The following is a 21,619-nucleotide window of genomic DNA, read 5'->3' as shown; positions in this document are numbered from 1 at the left end:
AAATCAACAAAAAAAAACAATTTTTTATTACTTTCAAGCCAAAACAAGTAAAAAATACTTTTGTCAAGTTTTGAATTTTCTTATATGAAAAAATACATACAAAACTTAAATTTCAAGGCACCAAAAAACATTTTTTATGCCTTAAAAATTTTATCAACTACCCAAAAGCGGTTGAAGTTTTATATGGAAATACATGTATTTTTTCATACGTTTTAATTGAAAATCCATAACTTTCTTCAACGTGATTGAAAAGTTTTGAAATTTTGATGGAGTTCGAGCACAGTATAGATCCTTCTATTTTTGTTAAATATAGTTTTACAATAATGCTCAAATTTCGGGTCTTCCTTCAAAAAAAGTTTCTAGAGTTTCCGTCCGAGAGACGTCCAGCAAGGCAATCATTTTAATTTGGCTTATTAACGATATCTGTAGTCAAATCAAGTCTGAAAAATTGCTATACGTGGGGGATCTCAAAATCTTCCGAACTATCGCTTCGGCACTTGACACCGTAGTGCTTCAAGAAGATATCTGTATTATTGTAGAATGGTACTCGTTTAATCGAATGAAATTACGTGATTTACGAAATTCAACGTCATGTAAAATTAAAACCAAACGTAAAACTAAGTCATTTTGGATGTATATGTCAGGGTCGGAGACGTAAATTTACACGATTTTTTCTAGGTGTGAGCTTACAAGGAAAAACGATTGAAAGCGTCGACTCGATCCGTGACTTGGGAGTGCTCTTCGATAGAATAGCTTTTCTGCTAAGGCTTGTTTCGTGCGATTCGCTCTCCCTAAGTAACGAACTCAGTTTTATATGGTACACTTGAAGATATCTTTAAGACTAGCTTCAAAAAACCGAACATAAAACCAATTACTCTACAAAACTGTTTCAAGACAGCCATATAATTCTCTTAAGCCGAAAAAGGCCATACTTAATAAAGCTCTCAAGAGTACTTTTCAATGTTCTCTTAAAACTTTTAAGTTTTATCAAAGTATTTTTACGATTGTCTTAAAGACATGCATAAAACCACGCTAAAACTACCATAAGTATTGATAGTTTTTATGTTTTTCTTCTTCAAGCACACTTCTAATGCGCTATAAAACTAGTTTGTTAGATACAGGGCTTGTTTGTAATAGAAAAGAATCTGTTTGAGAAAAAATATCTATCCATTGTATGACAGTCCCTTACAAAAATAAATGCGAATGAAAATCAACAATCCGACTTTATAGCTAATAATTGAGAAAACTTTCATACCATGAACAGTGTTCCGATACAAGATACAATGCAATATAAACTCAACCCGCCCTTTAATTCATATGCTATAATTTATGTATTAAAACATAAAGATTAGTGATGTTATTTACATCTAGAACGAAAATGGTGTGATGAAATTGGACACAGTTCGATAATCTTTCTACTTCCGAAATAGATGATCGTTTCTTGCAACCCTCGAATTATTTGCAATGACGTTAAAATCAATTAATTTCCGATCTTCCCGTTCTTTTGTTGCAAAATTAGGAATAAAGGTTCTGTTGCGCTCGAGTAGGGTGAGTGCACCTATAGTTGGGGTGTACCAGTTGCAGTAGTGGGTGTTTTGTTATTAAATCACCACACTAACACCATGCGACAATAAAACTGTTATCCTTGAAATATGCACAAATAACAATCCAAAAATTGCTTTCCTTTGATTTTTTGCTCTCTATAGTTGATCTAATCTGGCTATAGTTGTATGTCTCATAAGAAATCACTGGAAATTACAACAAGAGGAACCGAAATTAGCTATTGCACCACTATTGGTATATGTGTTCATAATGTTGTGCAAGCCGGAGGAGCTTAAAAAAAATTGACATCCCTGCGTGAACTTGACAGAGAAACGAAGTTCAATTCATCCCCTCCGCGATGAATGAAATGTTTGGTTCGTTTCCCTTGTCATTCGTTCTCCCGACACAGCACAGGTTTGGATATGTTCGAATCGTAGGAATAGATAACATGTTGAATGACTCATAATCTGTCTTTGCGTTTGTATTTATGAGCAGTCTAATTCTCCGGGATACCATTCGAACTGTCATTCTGACTGATTGATCAGCGCAAAGCAAACCGTTAAATTATTCGTTACCAAGTTTTATTTATTATGGCGTTATCTTAACATTATGCAATTGGTTTTGTCAATGAAATATGGAATCACTCCAACACTCGAAAATTTAACTAAGACTCGAACAAACGTATGATATAGCTTTGTATAGTAGTTATAGGGATTTGATATTGATTAGAATAGAATCAAAGAATACTTACCATAAACATTGCGAATTCTGACTTATCTGGCATGTTCTGTTTCGTCCTGATTTTTCAGATGAAATAGCGTTATGTAGTGTATAAGCACACTAAAGTTTACATTTTTTTACCTCTATATTTTGAATTCTTGCATATTTTCTTATCCTCTATTGTTTGCAAAAGAAGTCATAATCTCTAACGTTGGAGCTTCCACTTCGGTAGAACAAATAAACGAATAAGTGACTTTCAGCCAGACGAAAGTCATTTTCTTTTATTTACAACCCATTTTTTATTACATAAGCTCAGTCTAAAATAATATCATTTTTGTATCAATTCAAAAATACATACTGAAATTCTTTATCAACTATGCCTTTTCCAAAAGCCTGCTCTTTCGCTTTATCGATGTTTGCCCGTTTGTCGTATTTGTACCGACACCTGCTACACACTATCTCCCCAGCCAGTAAACCAAACGCCACCCCATAGCCAATCACCATCAAAATGTACGCATACCGTAGCTCGGTCAGACCAACCGATGAAAATGCTGCAAAACCATTCTCACATCTGGGTTTCTGAGCAATCCAAATCAGATTGAACCGTTTGATGATGCCAACCTCTCGTTGCCGGATCAGCCGCTGCCGGAACAGCTCACGATACTTGCTGCCTTTTACAACCGGAATGCTGAACGGTGGCAGCTTGAAAGACTCCAGCTCGTGAATCTTGCACGTGTCCTGGTCGGTGAATGTTTCCTTTATCAACTGGTATGCTGCATTCACTTCAACCTTCGGTCCAGATTGCCAACGGGAAAAGGGACCGGAGCAAAAAACACAGGATCCGAGAAAAACACAGTTATATAATCGATAATCTTAACGAGATTGGCATTTTAGAATATTTGTATGTGATGTTAATATGCGTATGGATTGGTAAAGAAAAAATACGGAAATTGCTGAATATTTATCATTTAATAGGTAAAGATTTCTGATAGATCCATGAGACTTTCTCACCACATAAAACATGACCAGCACCGTTTCCAACAAAACATTGCAGTTGTGTTCGGTTTATGAATCTCCATAATTTACGCTGGCAATTAGAACATTTTGGCACAAGAGTAATGTTCCAAAAGGGTGTAGAAGTTTTTGCACACATTACTTTCAAAAAAAAAGTTCTGCTACCGTATTTGGAACAACAAGCATAAGTCAAAGGGACTAAACAGTTCTACACGAAAAAATATGCACTGAAAAAAATGGTGGGATATATTTAACTAAAATAATATTTACGTTAAAAAATTTAATCACAAAAAACAACATTCCTTTTCATGTTTGTTTTTTGTCAAAGAAATCCCTAAAAGAAAGGAAATATTTTAAATATTCTATCATGGAAAACTTTACTAATAAGTAGTTTTTCTAACAATAACTTTATACATGTTTTTAAATTTCATACTAATTGACGGATAAAACTATAATTTTATTACGAAATATGTATAAATGTCATTTTAAATCAAACCGCATTTAACGAAAATCTTCCAAAATGTGATTGTTATCGAGATATTTGGAATTTTGCATCAAGAAATAAATTAATGAAATTATACCCTTTTATAAGTTATTCGCATTTCTTCATAATTATCAGGAATCAGTAGCGTCTGGCTCAAATGGCACGTTCCCCATGTTGATCGGAGATTTGTACCTTGCCAAGAATCGTCTTTTCATCATTTTCCTGATGGGAAGGATTGGGGAAGTGGTAAGGTTAGGGGTAAGGAAAACAACGACACAGAACAATTAAAACAGAGCATTCTGCACCCCCGGAGTGATGCTGAACGATCTGCAGGTGCTACAACAGCAGGAATAAAACTTCCAACCCCCGGAGGGATTTAGAACCTCTACTCAAACAGTGAGCGGATATATCAACACCCCCGAGGGGATATTGAGATAACAGAACGACAACACCCCCGAAGAGATATTGTCATTCAAATACGGCTAAAAAACTATAGCTCTTTACCACACTGGGTTAGGAACAAAAGCATATCCTTAAATTTCAGCTCTCCATACATAGATTCATCTATGTATGGACAACCAAAAATCCGGATGCGCAATTGCATTAATACAGGGCAATTGCATATCAAATGATATGATGTTCCGTAATCGGATTCACAAAGATCACATGAATAATACTCAGCGCGCTGAATAGTAGCCATGTGATAATTGAGTTTGCAATGTCCAGTCAGTGCCCTGACCAGAATACTGCAGTTGTGCTTGGAAAAATGCAACAAATTTCTTGACATTTTTGGACTCACATCCGGCAGAAAAGCCTTTGTCTGAACGCAAGTTTGCAAGCTACGCCAATGGTTGGCATGTTCGAATGCAGCCCAAGAGCGAATCTTGTGCTTTATCCAACTTCCCGATCAGAAAATCATATCAAGAAAATATGAAAATTATTTCTTGATTTGATATTTATATCATATAACAATATAATTTTGATATATGTTGTTTGGAACGAATTAAGACTAAATTAAAATTATATCATGTTTTGATTTGTCAATAATTATATCAAATAATATATCATATTTATATCAACCATATCGTATCTTTTCAACATAGTGTGTACAACAAAATATTATCTTTCCAAGACAGTTTGGCAAAGCTATAACGATATCACCAGAGATGGATCCTCCCAAGAACTGGCTCCAAATCGCATTACTAGTGGTCTTGTCTTGTTATATGTTGGAATGTAAATACATAAGATAATGTACGCTTTGTACAGCTAATCGATGATTACAGATCACAACAGAGAAAATGTTCCGATGTAGTGCCACGAACCTGTAACCTGTAACAAGTGCAGGTAAACTACTAAAGAAGAATCAAAGAGAGAAGAACATACGAAACAATAGGAACATGCATTTTAAGGGATCATCCATAAATGACGTAGCATTCTATAGGGGAGGGGGAGTTTTGTATTTTGTGATGTTGTGTGACGACAGGGGGTCATGTCATGCTACGTAGTTTTTTAAAGGGGAATAGGGGTTGACCTGATATCACGACAATCTTACCCGTTTCATCTAACATCGTTTTTTTATTTTTACGGGGTCCAGGGGGGGGGGGAGTTACCGTCAAGCTACGTAATTACCAGGTGGGTATTTAGAGGTTTGTGACGAAATGCTACGATGGGGGAGTGGGATGTTAAAAATCACTCAAAAAATACTACGTCATTTATGCATGGTCTCTTAAAACTGTGAAGGATGTGAAGTGAAAAACAGGAACGCCTTCGAAAAAATAAATGAACAAATTTTAAAATTATATGCTGAACTAACTGCGAGTTCTAACAAGTAGCTGCGTCGGTAATAAAAATTATAAAATTAGTAACACAGGGAAATTAAATGCACATTTTTTGAGAGACACTTGTACTAAAGAGAATAATAAATAATGAAAATATTTGATTTATTAATTAAAAATAATACAAAAAAATTGATTTTAGTGATAAAATTCTGATATTTTCAGATATATTTACTGCGCTCAATTAGATATACAATATCTTAAATATCCGTTTGTGTGATATAAATATTTTATCAAACCAAGATACAACCAAAATACATTATACTGAAAAAGACTGAGATATAATAAGATATAACCGATACATTTTCTTGGTATAAAAACTTGATATTTTAACAACTATCCAGCTATATTTTATATCACACAGAGATATATATTTTGCCGTGATATAATATCTTATTTTGATATAATTTTGATGTGAATTTCTGATCGGGTTATTGACAGTGGTAGAACTAGTTCTGGACCAACGAAATCAGTCGCAACGCCAGCTCTAGCCAATTCGTCTGCCCATTCATTTCCAGTAATACCGGAATGACCGGGTACCCATAGAAGGTAGATAGCATTTGAAATGCTAAGTTCTTCGATTTGAGCTCGACATGCGATTACTAATTTCGATCTCGAATCTGCCGAACTAAGTGCTTTCAGGGCAGCCTGACTGTCAGAGCAAAAATAGATTCTTTTACCGCAAATTCCCTGTTGAAGTGCGGATTGTACGCCACACAGAATCGCAAAGATTTCTGCTTGGAATACGGTACAGTGTCTACCAAGCGAATGAGATTGGTTTAATCTCATCTCATGACAATAGACACCAGCACCGGCTCGGCCCTCCAACAAAGAACCGTCCGTATAACAAACTACGTATTCTTCAAGTTGTCGCTCCATCCAGCCAGACAGCCATTCCTCACGAAGAGGAATTCTAACATTGAAAGTTTCAGAAGCAAAACTACATGTGAGTGTAAGGTCACTGGGAGCAAGTGTATATTCATCCCAAGTAACCATTTGGGGCCACAGTCTTGTGTTGCTAGTTACACGATCTATCGGGTTACTGTTCCAGAGCCCAGTAACCTTAAGACGGTATGCACAAGAAAGTGCTTCTTGTTTCAGAAACACATGTAGTGGTTTTATGTTCAAGAGTGCCTCGAGAGCAGCAGTAGGTGTTGTCGAGAACGCACCAGTCATCGCCATTAAGACCATCCTCTGAAGATGGTTTAACTTTGATTGGATTGTCATGACTTCTCCCTTCTGCCACCAAACAAGGCACCCGTTTGCCAGTATTGGTCTAACAATTGTTGTGTAGATCCACTGAATGTACTTGAGTTTTGAGTCCCCAAGATTTGCCGAAAGCCCGTCTACATTGGCCAAAGGCCATGCAAGCTTTCTTGATCCTGAAATCGATGTGAGCTGTCCAATAAAGTTTTGAGTCGAGAATTACCCCAACGTACTTAACTTGATCTTCGACAATATGATAATCGTCGGCGAAACCATACGTCGGAAACCCAAGCTCATTTAGTTTTCTCAACAAGCTATCGGCGACAAGGTTCCATAGAAGTGGTGACAGCACACCACCTTAAGGACATCCGCAGACACTCAGTTTCCTCATCTCTACTTGTCTTAACGATGAGCACAGATGTCGGTATCTAAGCATTGCGTGTATCCAGTTCGTGATATATGAAGGTACTCCATGATCTCGTGCTGCTTCCAAAATGGATTCGAAAGACACATTGTCAAAAGCACCTTCAATATCGAGAAAAACTCCTAAACTTGATTGCTTTTGTGAAAAAGCTTTTTCAATGTTGTAAACAACATTGTGTAACAGGGTGGTAGTAGACTTCCCCCGCTGATATGCATGTTGCATTGCATGCAGCGGGTGCTCGCCCAAGCAACCATCCCGAATGTAGTGGTCGATTAAACGTTCCACTGATTTGAGAAGGAAGGAGGTCAGACTGATCGGTCTAAAGCTCTTTGCCTCCTCATAACTGACGCGGCAACCTTTGGGAATGAATTTGACAGTTATTTCCCGCCAGGCTAATGGAATGTATCCTGTTGCAAGACTGCAAGTAAGAACCTTTTTCAAAATATGCTTGAAGTGTTCATATCCTTTTTGTAGTAGAACTGGAATAATTCTGTCCTTTCCAGGAGACTTATACGGAGCAAAACTTTCAATCGCCCATTTGATCGATTCGGTTGTCACAATTCTACGAGCAAATGCCCAAGAATCAGAACTGCCTGAAAAGAACTCAGGGGCAGTCGTCAGTGATGGCTTCGTACAACCTGGAAAGTGTGTGTCAAAAAGACAGTTGAGTACTACATCTTCGTCAGACGAGTATTCACGTGTATTCAGTATTGGAACTGACATGAAAGTCTTTCGATTTCGAAAGTAACTTATTTAATCTACTAGTCTCGTTGAGACTTGAGACATTTGTGCAGAGGCTTTTCCAACCACTTCGCTCAGAGGATCGAAGGGCATTTCTGTATGCCTTGCGAGCCAACTTGAATGCCTCTGACCCGTCCCTGCGTCTGCGATTCCAAGCTCTCCTACATAACTTTTTGAGTCGAACAAGTTCGGTATTCCACCATGGTGTTCCTCTAGAAGCACGCATAACTCGAAGCGGACAAGCCTCTTGGTATGCTGCTACTATGAGTGAGCTTGTTTTATCCACGACCTCATCCAAATCACTTGGAGATTCAATCGTCGGAAGATACCCATGAAACCTAGTCAATCGTCGGAAGATACCCATGAAGCCCTCTTCGTAGAGGTCCCAGTTCGTAGATTTGGGATTACGAGAGGTGACGATATCTAGCGAGACGTTTAAATGATCAAAGACTATGTACTTATGATCAGATAACGACGGTTCGAGCTCGTTTGGTACGAGCCAGTTTGTCAACTCATGCGTAATACTGTCAGAGCAGAAAGTTACATCTAACACCTCTTCTCTGCCAGCTCGTGCAAAAGTTGGGCGGTATCCTGCATTAAGATTGTGCAGATTTGTACTACTTAAGTATTCCATCAATTCGGTGCCTCTCAAATTGATATCAGAGCTTCCCCAAATTATGTGGTGGGAATTTACATCACTGCCGATTATGAGAGGAAACCCATTTCTGCCACAGTATGATACAACCCTTTTGAAATCATCAGAAGGTGATGGTTCATTATGCGGCAAATATGCCGAACAATAGACGTATTTCTTGTTTATGTTGTCAACAGTCATATTTACCATGACAATACAAATATCACGAGTTGTGAGGTCCGATATAAGACAAGCGTCAATTGCACTGTCATTTTAAATCAAACCGCATTTAACGAAAATCTTCCAAAATGTGATTGTTATCGAGATATTTGGAATTTTGCATCAAGAAATAAAATAATGAAATTATACCCTTTTATAAGTTATTCGCATTTCTTTATAATTAACTATCAATAATCAAATGTTTATCATTTTCTTATTGAATATGATTTTAAATAGTATTGCAAATCAAAATGCCTCTAATATTTTTTTTCGAAAATGTAGTAGTTTTCGAGATATTTTAAATTTTTTGTCGACAAAAAACAATTACTTTGTGTTATTAAGATTATTTTTCACTTAAAATGTCTTGTAACTTTTCTCTTGACATCGAGACGATATTGTAAACCGTTTGAAAGTTACAAAATGCGTAAAACAAAAACTCAGCCACGGATGTCAAAAAACCACCCTGTGGCCCTGATGGTTACATAAGTCAATTTGAAAAGTATTATTAAAATACTTTAATATATACATTTGGACATTTAGTACAACTTCAATATTTTTGATAAATATTCTGTTTGCTAATATCTAAAACACAAATACAAATGTTCGATCAGCGAATATCACGGGAACCCACGCGACAGAATCAACAAAAATAGGGATCGTATGATTGTAATCAAATTTAATGTTTGGTTCAGGTAAAAGAGCTAAACCGTTCATAGTTAAATACAAACCTGAAAGGCATATAGTTCGTCTTTGACTCGCCTCATCCCGACATCGGCCTCGATAAAAGCTCTTTTTCCTTGTGGTTTAATCTTCCTCCGGAAAAGCGCCTGCACCCCCGGGTCCTTACTTTCGTTGAAATAAACCCATCCATATACCGTGTCCATGGCGCCGGCCTTCAACGGAGATACAGTTAAATCTGACACCGAGTTTATTGCTTTGCTTGGACTCTGCAACAGCGCGACGATGCTAGCCGAATATGAGGTGAAGATGAAAAAACTTGCCAGTTTAGCAAAAAAGAATAGCAATTTGGCAGCATTAAAGTGGGGTAACAAATCGTAACCTTGCTGACACATGGTTCCGATGATAAAAGTCAATGATTCCATGGGAGTAAACGGTTCAGTTTTGGTGACTATTCTGAAAAACATCAATGCAAGCCAGTAAATAAAAACAAATGCGAAACAGCTCAGCCAAACTCCAACGCTGAACGGTAGTTCGAAGATGTTTGAAACCACTGACAATGGTGGTTGCTTGAAGATTATGCTGGTTTCTATTAACAGTGTAACTATCGTATAATCGACTACTTCCATTCTCTCAGAGCGCATTAACACTCCGATACAGCCCAGTTCTATGGATCGTGTTTGAAACTTTCCCATTATCCCGCTAAAGGTTCCATTCGTTTTCCATCCCACCTTATCGACTTGGACTAGGTTCATTGTGAAGTTCAAATCGTACATCAAAGCCTTGATCATAGGATAGTTTGCTTTCGCGAACAAATCGTGTATAGCATCGGTGCGATCCTCCAGCCCTTTATAATATTCAGGTGCTGTTATCTGGAAAAGAAGTTATATTTTAGAAACCTTAGAATAATCTAGAAAACAAACACATATTTCAATCCCTGAAAAAATGATTTAAATTAAACATGATGCAAAGCTATGATTATAAAAGTAAGACATATAACCATGTGTGTTTTCAGTATGGAGGTGATCCAAAATGACAGGGTGTTCCACTATGTTTAAACAAGGTAATCGCTTCTTTATTCATTTTGTTAGTCCGGCGCTTGCGTAAAAAAAACAAAAATTGATCTATGAGGAAACAATAAATTTACTAATCTTAAAAAAGCCAATGGTGTTATTGTTCCACGGACCCCTAAGAAATCACCCGAGTTGCTGCGGACCCCCACGGATAAGCATCGTTTTCGTATGCTATCCATATGATATTTCCAGTTTGTTAGGAAACAAGACTTTCAAATGCACTCGGAAAATATATTTTTCTTCGTGGACTCCAGGTTGAGAATCACTGTTCTGTACATACAATTGATTTACAATGCTCACAGTTCAAACATTAAATCTGTATTGAGAGACAAAAAGAATCTGAATTTTTTTGTATGAGAAAGAAAGAATGCAGATATTTAAAAGTTTGTTTTGTTATTTATTCGCCACCTGCAACTATACTGAGCAGACCGCGACGAGACACCCCCATGTTGCAAGTTGTCGGGCACCAGCGAACCGGATGCCCTGTTCCAGCGGAATCGCTGAGCTGATCTCATACCTGGCTGGTTGGCTCGGTTTCACGGGAGCTTCTCTCGCCGGGGAGATATCCGTCGGAGTAGGCTAGGTCCATTGGTTCTGAATGGCACGATAAGGGAGCCAAATGACCTAAAGGAGTTGCGATGCTAAATGGCACAAGGGGCCGAATCGTAGTGTTGAATGACACAAGGGAGCCGAAGGGCTCAGTAAATTAGACAATCTAGAATTTGCCGCCCAGATTGTCCTAGTATGGGAAGAACAGTAATTCTCGACACATAGTTAGCATTCATACTGCCATACACAAATAGCCACAAAACTGCTCGTGTGTCGAGGAGTGAGGATGTACTCTCGAGGAGTGATGATGTACTCTCCGTTACCTCAAATAGTTGTTGCTTGGTGATTTTGAGTTGTTAGATGTACTACGTTAGGTGATTTTGTAGGCGTAGTATCTCGTCGTCCTGGTCATTTTCTTTTGGTGGATCGTTCATTTTCAGTTTTTAGCTTAGTGATCTCCTTCAGTTTGGCGATAGTACAATCCTTCTAGTCTCCTTCGGGATCCGTGTATTTTCGAGTCTTCTCGGCATAGCTGGGTCATCAGCGGTTTTGTGCTATAAGCGCTCTTATTCTAGGATGGGAAAGGTTTTCAGAAATATTAATGATGGACTCTTCCTCCATGAATTTGGGGCACAAGCTGGGTGCTTGCTGGTTATGCTCCTAAGGAAGTTGGTGCATAGGACGTCTCGTTGTGATAAGTGGTTCAGACTGCTGTTTACGCAAGCTTGCTGTTTGGGGTACACCCTAGTACTGCAACCAAATTTGCAGAAGTTCTAATACAACATAGGGGATGGGTAGTAGGACCAGACACACGTGCGTACCAGACCGAGATATACGTATTCGGAGAGGATACTACCCCGTTATACATCATGGTGATCCTACGGACCGCTACGACTTCTTGACCTCTCAGCTTGTTTAGATGTTCGTCAATGGCCATATCTTTGATGTCGATTTCGTATGCCAACCTCTGGGTGATGTTGAGCGTGAGATGGGAGGCCACCTCAATGTGGTGACCGTCAATCAACATGTTAATACTTAACAGAGCGTTCTACGAGGTCGTTCTTAGAACATAGTGAGCCCTCTGCCCTTCTTCGTCGGATCACATCCTAATGAGCACTGTACCAATATCAATCGGGCATCAGACTCACCATCCGATTCTATGGCTCACAGTAGCATGGTCTGGTTATTTGTTTGAATTTTGAACGAAAAAGATTCACACGTGCCTATTCCTCGAGTGCGGGATCTGCACCATCGTCAACAGCCAGGCCCAAGTTTATAGCTGAACATAATTTTAGTTGTTCTCTCTTCTGGCTTCCTAGTTACATGTCTCACCAACTGTAGTCTACCGTGCTTTATAAGCATTGTGATGGCAGCATGTTTGTACACTTGACTGGCATGTTTGTACACACCAACCAGTCGACAATCTGGCTCCTTCCTTTTGTTAGGAAGAAGTTTTGTGTGCTTCCTTAAACTAAGGAATTGCAGTTGAATACGCAAACCGCAGAAGATCCCATGTACAACCGCTAACCGATTTTCATCTCGCGGATATCTGCGTTATCAAATGTCACTAATGTCACATGTATGACAAGATATACCCAACAAACAATTTAACTGGATAATTGCTTGAACAACTCTTGTTCAGCTTATTCTCTTGTATCAAAGACTTGTGCAGCTTTTGTTGTTTGTGTAGACTCGTCGACAACGGTGTACTGTACCGCATCCATTTCTACGTCGGAATCAACGCTATATGGGCTGCCTGGATTGTATCGGCTAGCTTATAACACTAGTTTACAAGAAAAATGAAGCTTCAAGAAAAAGTATTTTTAGACTAATTTTGGGTCGCTGAACACGAAAACAATATTCATTTTTTTGTTCAAAGAAGCGATTTTGTGATTTTCTCAAAAAACTCGCTTTTGAGCTTTTTTTTCAGTTTTTAGTCAATATTTCGTGTCAAAATCATTCAATTAATTTAGTCAATATGCAGGTTGAAAGGTGCCGAGATGCCCTTTCCAAAAACATAAAATATGTGTCGATCATATGTAAAATTTTTAGTGCTGCAAGCGACCAAAGTGCATTTTTGACCATTTTTAAAAGTTACTCATTTTTAAAGGATTTTTTTACAGAAAAACAAAAAAAATTTTCGGACCTTTTAGAATCTAAGATGACAGATAATATGTTTACGTTAATTTTAAGCCTAATATCACTAACATCGGATGGAAAATGTTGATGCTATAGCACGTTGAGCGAAATGGAAATTTTATGATTTTAGCGGACCCTGCCCTGGTGCGGCGGTTTAGAGGGTGTAGCACTGGTCTCATAAGCCAGTCGTCAAATATTCGAGTCCCTATCGGGAAGGAGTCTCAGTGGGATCGTAGCACTAGCCACGTAATATTATGTGAACTGAGAATCTGCTGTGAAGCCTGTTGAAGCAGAAGGCGAAAATTCCTTTAATTCGTAAAATATGTACTCATCACAGACAAAACAAAACTTTTCCAACGATATTTTCACATTTTAAAAAGAGCACTTAGTTGTACAATGAAAAATCCAAAAGCATTCAAATGCCGCAGGATGCATGGATGCAAGCTCGAGAAGACAGTACCCAACACAAACAATAACTATCAACTTTTTATTTTTCGCACAATTATACTTTCGGCTGAAATAATCTTCTATATTTCAGCCGAAAGTATAATTGTGCGAAAAATAAAAAGTTACAATTTTCATTCAGTGCTTCATACCATCTACATTTTCATCCGATTTTTGTGACCATTGGCTTAAAATTTATGCAAAAAGAATGTTTATTTCATTAGATTCTACAAGAATGTTCTTCTGTTCTTCATTTATTATAAAAAAATTACTAGAAATATGATTTTTTTAGAAAAGGTCGAACATTAGACTTTTTTTTACTTTGGTCGATTGTAATCATAATAAATTTCCTTTCAAAGAGAATTTTGACAGTTGGCTTTTATGCCGTAATCATATGTTTGTCGAGATTTGATCTACGCATATTATACATTTTCGGAAAGGGCACATCAATACCTTTCGAACTGTTTCGATCGGATCCTATTTGAACAAGATAATTGACAATTAACTAAAATAGTGCCCAAAAACACCTTTTTCAAAGAAATCTTGAAAATGCTTCTTTGAAAAAAATGGACTTGGTTTTCGTATTCAGCGATCCAAAATTAACTGAGGAAAAACCTTTCTTCTTAGCTTATCGCGATTACCTTAAAATTGTTAAAATCTGTCACATTAGATTCTGAAAATATGAAAAAACATTTTTCTGTAATAAAAAATAGAGCAAAAACGAAAAAGCGGAAGCAAAAGAAAAACTTTTTTTTAAACTCGAACTTCTTTGAAAGAGAAATAGAGTATTATTTTTGTATTCAGCGACCCAAAATTGATCTAGAAAACACTTTTTCTCGTAACTTCATTTTTCTTGTAAACTAGTGTAATCTTATTTAAGACCAAAAGAGATATGTGAAAAACATAGCAATTTTCATTCGGTGCTTAATAACATCACCAGTTTTTGTCGGATTTTCGTGATCTTAGGCTTAAAATTAACGTGTGAAGTTTATCTGCCACATAAAATTTTAAAAGATTTTTTTTTGCTGATTTATTTTTTTATGAAAAATTAACTAAAAATTAGTAATTTTACCAAACACTACTTTTTGACTTTGGTTGCTCTTAACCCTAAACTGTTGATATTTTATCCTAACATTTTATACAATTTTGGAATGGTGACATCAATATCTTTAAAATGGTGGGTCGTATTTGTTAATCGGAAGATTTGTTCCTAAGATATTGACCAAAAACTGCAAAAAGTGCTCAAAAACACCTTTTTCAAAATATCACAAAAACGGTTCTTGAAAAAGAAAATGGATATGATTTTCGTGTTCAGCGACCCAAAATTGACTTGAAAAAGACCTTTTTTTCTTAACTTCATGCAATTAACCCAAAATTTGTAAACTAGTGTAATTGGTCAGATTTTTGCTACCTATCTTTTAAAAAACACAAAAGCCTCCCCAACTGCCATATTAAAGCATCATCTGGCACCACTGTTCGTTTCGTTGCCCTGAATTGTACCCGCCTTGAAATCTACAAACAGATGATGAGTTCGCAAGTTGTGATTCCGGGATCCAGGGTTTGTCTTCTAAGGAGCAAATATCGAAATCGAGAAAACCCAACACGGTTGAATTTGCAGTTAATTACATTTTTTTGTGGGACACAAATCACTGCGACCAGTTTTTAGATCTATTGTGGTAATTACATTTATTGGTACTAAGCATTACAAAGGGTCAAATACCTGATTCCCAAATAAAAAATCGACTTTAATTTGCATGGATAACTCAATAAAGACATCTTAACAACTTCTTCGAACATATTGAAAGTTTTCGAAGTCTCATTCAGTAACACACTGCAAAATACACTTCACAGAGATATTTTAAATCACGACCAGAATATTTTATATCGCACCAACTTGAAGATTTTCTGGTTGCACAAAGTATCCCATTATTTATTTCACATTTTTCGTCAATGTACTGTCCTTCAATACTATTTCAGATTTTTTAGGTTGGATTAATCCGTTGAGTTCATCGATGATCGGTCGGCACTTTTTATGATGCAGTGGAGTCTCTAGGGTCTCCTCTGACTTTTCATTCTATCGAATAGGCATTTCAGTTTATTTGCATACCTATCTAAGGGCAGGTAAGCGTGAAAAAACACTTTTCAATAATTATTAACCAGTGAAGCTTTCTCACTTTGAGACGATTGTCTTTCGGATCTTTTAGCTCGCTACTTCTGTAAAGGTGAGTTGGGTATAAAACAGAACGTTGGAAACTTTCGAACATGTCAGGATCCTCATGGCTCCTTTCATCGTAGAATTAATGAAACCCATCTACGAAAGTCTATTTTCTAATAATTGATTAGAAAGATGCTTAAGAACTCACACTCAAAACAACAATGAGTTTTTGAATAGTGGAATCTGGGACTTGGCGCCAAAACACTTGCACAGATTCAGTGGTGGTCAATGTTGCGACTTATTTGGTAGTCAGCATCTTCAACCAAGGATTTTTAGCGATATTATAAGCTATGAAGGTGATGGGAATTACCTTGGGCACTGAAGTTTAAAGATGTGCTACTCGACGCGACGGTGAACGTATAACTTGTTCTGAACGCAAAGTGTGTGTCGCCGCAGAACAGGCCCAAATTCAACAGAGGGAGCAAAATGTGGACAACCATGAACATTTTCGTGATGAGGAAGGTGAACTCTGCTGTACTGTACTACAATCGAGTTATTTACCGTGCTTTATCTTTAAAAGCGTTTTCCTGAAAATAGCGTTTTTAAGCGGTCAAGTAAGACTTTTCGTAGAAATTCTGGTCCGATTTCAATAATTTTTACTACAATTGTTCAGAAAACATACTGTTATGTTTTCCCGACAGGGATTTGCAAAATGTCAATTTGTTTCATTTTTATAGCTCCTAATAGACCAAAAAATAACGTAAATATTGGAAATTTTCACAAATCGTTACATAACTTTTACAAATTAAAAAAATTAAAAAAATCCCTCTCGAGAAAACTTAGTTAACGTGACTATGATTATTAAAATATGAGTTTTCTGATTATTGATTACCAAATTTGCCACAACTTTACCTAATATCATCAATGAAGTTTCAAGGTCGCGAGAGATTTTTCTTTTCATCTTCAAAAGTAAAATTGAAAGGTCAAAACATGTATCTCCCAAATTCAAAATCCATTGAGTAGATGCTTACCAAAAAAGTGTCCCAATTCCCAAAAAAGTGTTCAATTTTAGGCCTCGCGAGTAGGACCCCCTTTGCTGTCTTGGTGATCGCGATCAGCTATTCTTCCTTGCCTCTTGTACATACGGGTCACGATCATAAACTAGCCGTCATTAGATTTCGCGCGGATGGGCTGGCTTCTGATTTGGAGATGCTGGGCACTGTTTTTATAGTGATGCGTTCAACTTGGCATCTTCTGCGCAAGGTCTGATTATAGTGCTGGCATGTGTCCTTGGTGGGGGCGGTTTGGTTTAATCAGTCACAGCAACGTTAGGAAATTCAATTAATTTTACTTCTAGTATTCTAAAATACTTAACGTGCTTTCATATCATAATCATATTCATATTTAAACAGGCTAGAATGAATACCAATCAAATCAATATTCCGAAAAAAATATTCAATTCGAATATTATTTGGAATTCTCGTATATTCCTGATCTAATGCATCAAGCGATTTCGGGTCTGGAATCCAATCCAACAAAGCATGCATGTATGCGTATAATTCTGCAGAAGTTGCGAAAATTCCGTATATTCTACGAGTTAATCAATGGATCCGTAGAAAGGACAAAAATCCGTAGATTTATAAGAAAATCCGTAGGATCTGCCACCCTGGTTGTCATCGAGATGCAGTTCAACGCAAACAAACGTTCTGCGGCGAGGAAAGTAACCAAGGAGGCTGTGCAAAACTTGGTGGAAAGAGTCAAACGAAAGGCCCGACAATTCGAATATGCCAAAAAGGAAGGATGAGTCAATAGTTTCTTTATTCTGTATGAAATAAATTTGCAAAGGAAACATGATTTGGCCGGTGTTAAATCAGACCGCAAAATCATAAAAAATGAGATAATGACAGCACTGAATAAAGAATTTTTTCGGCTACATTCGACTTTTGCCAGATTTTAAATATGTTATAATAAGCAAGAAATATGGCAAAAAATATTTCAAATTATAACGTAAAGGATGCTGCGATTCAAACTTTAAACTCGTTTTTCTCGAAATCAATACAATGTCACTTAGTCCGGTAACCGGTTTACACACATTTTTACTGTATCGATTTTGTTGGCTATTTTCGGCTAATTTGAGACTAAGAGAAACGAAAGCAATGAAATTGAAAGACGGATAGGTATTCTAGAGCGAATCAGTTATAAACTTAGAACGGAAAACTAGAACTAGGCAGGCTCATATGGGCATGATCGAAAGGAAATGTGAAGAATTTTTTGCCTTCTGCAGAGTAGGAGTTGGGCGTTCCACCCAAGTCTACTGCATGGTCTATGGTAGAACATAACTCATCATCATGTTTTACCGCCGACGCCGGCCATAGTAACATATTACACACATTTTTGTTTGACTAATTTTTAATCGTAACAACCTTACAGAGACAAATTTAAAGAGTATTGTGGATTCTCCAATATTCCCTTAACAGTTATGTGTCCAACAAAAAAAACATCTTTAACAGGCCAACGAGGGTACCCGGGTACCCACAAATTGAAATGCTCATAACTATGGCTTCCTTTAACCGATTTGGACACTTTTAGATGTTTTGGATTCAGGAACTCGTCTACCTTTTGATTCTGTACAATAGAACCGGAATAATGGATCTGGTTTTTGGTAATCCGGATTTTCCGGAATAATGTTCCGGTACTAGGATAAGATACGAGTATCAAAACTCTTCAAATTGTCTCGGAAGTCTGTTTTTTATTGTTACGGGAACCTATGGCAATTTGAAAAATGAAATTGGAATGGAATGGCCAGTCACGGCCCCACGGGAACCTGCTCCGGAATGTCCGTTCCGGGGTCAAACCACCAAATGGTTCCAAAACCACGAGATACAGCCTACTGATGCAGTTCCAAGAATTTTGATACCCATATTGCTAATATTCCATTGAAGTTCGCAAATAGTACCCCAGCACTGGAACCTGCTTCCGGAAATCCGGATTCCCGGGAATCGAATGAAGTAACCCAATTCATTTTTACCAAGCCCAAAAGTGGATGAGTTCCTGAATCCAAAACGGCCAAAAATATCGAAATCGGTTAGATATTACCTTAGTTATGGGCATTTTAGTTTTGTGGGTGCCCGGGTACCCACGTCGGCCTGTTACGTAGTAAAAAAATTCAGGAGCCCCTCCTCACTCCCACCCTTACTATATCAACAATATTATTAACCCAAAAGCTTGACTTAGTGAAGTTCTAAGATGTCACAAAATTTCAATTTCCAGCTATGGATAAAACAAAGGAATTTAATTAATTGAAACTTAAAAAGGTACCCGGGTACCGCGTCGGACACACAACGGTTAATTTCAGTTCACGTTTTAAAATTAAGCGATGATAAGTACTTGTTATGATTCTAAAATATTCGTTTTTATCTGAGAGACAAGCTTCCAGAAAATTGTTGAATGATTTTAATTTAACGAATTATAATATCTATATATATGGACATCGACAATGAATGTTTGGACCAGTGATTCTCAATCTGGGGTCCGTGGACCCGTAGGGGGCCGCGAAGTCGTTCCTGGGGTCCGCGAAGAAAGATATATTTTCCGAGTGCATACTGAAATTTCAAGTCTAGGTTTCTAACAAACTGAAAATAACATTTTGATAGCATACAAAATCGATGTTTTTTTCCGTGGAGGTCCGCAGTAACCCAGGGTACTTTCTAAGGGGTCCGTGCTACGAAAAAGGTTGAGAACCGCTGAAATAAAAGAGGCCGAAAACAGTTGTACAAATTTGATGGTACGAGTGAAGTAAACCGGCTATTCGGAATGAGAAAATATGTTGAACGTAACAAACTATGCACAACGAAATTAGTGTAATTATAAGATTTCCCTAGAAGTTTCAAGAGTATCCGATTAAAAGTTTGTGCTCTTTTTACGAAAATCCCTTCTAACAAAAAAAATTACCGCAGTTCCTGACGGCATTGCAAATCCACGTAGGTTCCGCTTTTGCTGATCCTTCTTGTCGATACGCCATAAAGCTTTCCGCAAATTGGATAACACCGTTAGATCTTGATTGTTGTAGCATATTTCATTGTAATTTATCCGAGCCTCCCAGTACACTTTGTAGACATCGAACAACTGCCATTTGCTGTCGAAAAGTCCAACCACAACGTGACTAGTCGGCAACACATCCACAAATCGAAACCTCTTGTCATAGATCTGCCGAATTGTGGATGGGAATGTACCATTTTCGACCCTTTGACTTTCGATTATACCCGGCCCGTTGTCCAAAATTAACCAGTAAATGTTGGTCAGCATAAATGAATTTATATTTTTCTGTAAATGAAAGCTCCACATGAACAAGGTTCAACCCATCGTGGAAAATTCACCAAACTAACATTTTTCATCAAGGCATCCACCATTGGCACACATCTTGCATCTACCACCACGCCAGTATTACTGTTTCCGGAAACATTGAATTCACCAACAACGGAACCAACAACATGTACGCGAAACCCGTTATTTAAATAACTCTTCATCAGCCGGAAATTCTCGTTCACGTCAAAACAATTAATTACGGTAACCAACTTAACATGCCGAGCCTTAAAATATGCAATAGATATCTCACTCAAATCGTGCTCGTTCCACTGCCGACCCAACACCAGCGTTGAAGACACACATAAAATTAGGCAGTTGTTTACCAACCACATTTTATGCCCTTCTATTATGGTGCCAGCAACGTGGCACCGAAAACGAGATTAAAGGATTATAGAGAACACTCCCTTTATATATTGTATCTGTTTGCAACATGTTCGTGATCTCATTTTACATTTAAATGGGAGAATAAATAACTTAATTGAGTTGTTGATAGGAATGTTTGAGAAATAAGTGATTGGGCAATAATTTTGAAACAACTACGGTGTATTGCACACCCGTCCTAGTCTACAATTCTACATATACGAAAAATAACGCAGAGAGAAATTTAGCGTACAACACAACATGCATCGTGTCATAACGTCCGAGGTCACAAGTCCAAAGAATGATACGCCACAACGTCTGGGAGCGAAAAACGGACGTGAGTCATAAGGTACCGGACTGTTTGATGCGCGTCTGTTTTCGGATCATCGCAATGGACATTGTGGACACTATGATGTATGTGATGTCCCAGGTCATATCGTTTGAAAACAGCGTGCGTCTTGAATTCCGGGACATCATGACATACAAGGAATGTATCGAATCAACAAATGATTCCTAGGAGAGGCAAATTATTCTTACTGTGTATGTTTCGCTGACCCAACAAATTTCATAAAATGGTCAATAACTACGCCGGCCACGTTCAATGATGTTCTACCGGGAAAGACAGGAATGTCAGTTCGACACTCTCTGTTCATAGAGACAGAGACTAACTCTGCATCTCCATCATGGGATCATGGGAAAGGAATTCTGTTAGCGGTAAAGGGAAAAAATCAGGAGGTATGTCTTGGTAGTCAATATTATCTTAGTAATATGTAGCAACTTGAATTTCGGACAGCCGGTCATCGGGAGTGTTGCTTCGTATTTACACTTCAATGATTTGTTTAATTTTCATTAATTTTGAGCATGAACTTCACGTTAAATAGCGATTTTCTTTGTGAAGAGTACTGTACCGAAAGTTTTACTTTCTATGGTGGATGCCATTAACAGTACTGTACCGAAAGTTTTACTTTCTATGGTGGATGCCATTAACAGTTCCACGCGCACGTATTTTATTGCCCTTGCTTGTCAGCACACGACTC

At 37.6% G+C, this 21,619-nt stretch overlaps 2 protein-coding genes across 2 annotated transcripts in view; one reads left to right on the top strand and one right to left on the bottom strand.

Moving 5' to 3' along the window:
- The window catches only part of LOC131694049 (uncharacterized), a 52,405-nt gene that overhangs the window by 13,488 nt on the left and 17,298 nt on the right, over nt 1-21,619 (top strand). The gene's annotated exons all lie outside the window — the stretch shown is intronic.
- LOC131687909 (glutamate receptor ionotropic, kainate glr-3-like) lies at nt 2,602-20,554 on the bottom strand. Its single transcript, XM_058972003.1, has 4 exons — nt 20,243-20,554; nt 19,809-20,180; nt 9,548-10,369; nt 2,602-3,051 (listed from the first exon to the last, which is right to left on the bottom strand). The coding sequence occupies exons 1-4, from the start codon at nt 20,552-20,554 to the stop codon at nt 2,602-2,604; spliced, it is 1,956 nt and encodes a 651-aa protein (XP_058827986.1).

The sequence above is a fragment of the Topomyia yanbarensis genome, chromosome 3, assembly GCF_030247195.1.
Source record: "Topomyia yanbarensis strain Yona2022 chromosome 3, ASM3024719v1, whole genome shotgun sequence".
Lineage (NCBI taxonomy): Eukaryota > Metazoa > Arthropoda > Insecta > Diptera > Culicidae > Topomyia > Topomyia yanbarensis.
This window is presented reverse-complemented; position numbering and strand designations above follow the sequence as displayed.

Coding starts and splice junctions, on each gene's coding strand:
- LOC131687909 (XM_058972003.1), bottom strand. CDS start 20,554: ATGTGGTTGGTAAACAACTGCCTAATTTTATGTGTGTCTTCAACGCTG. Junction 20,181..20,242: donor TGGATGCCTTGATGAAAAAT/GTTAGTTTGGTG, acceptor TTTCATTTACAG/AAAAATATAAATTCATTTAT. Junction 3,052..9,547: donor ACGAACTATATGCCTTTCAG/GTTTGTATTTAA, acceptor TCTGGACCGAAG/GTTGAAGTGAATGCAGCATA.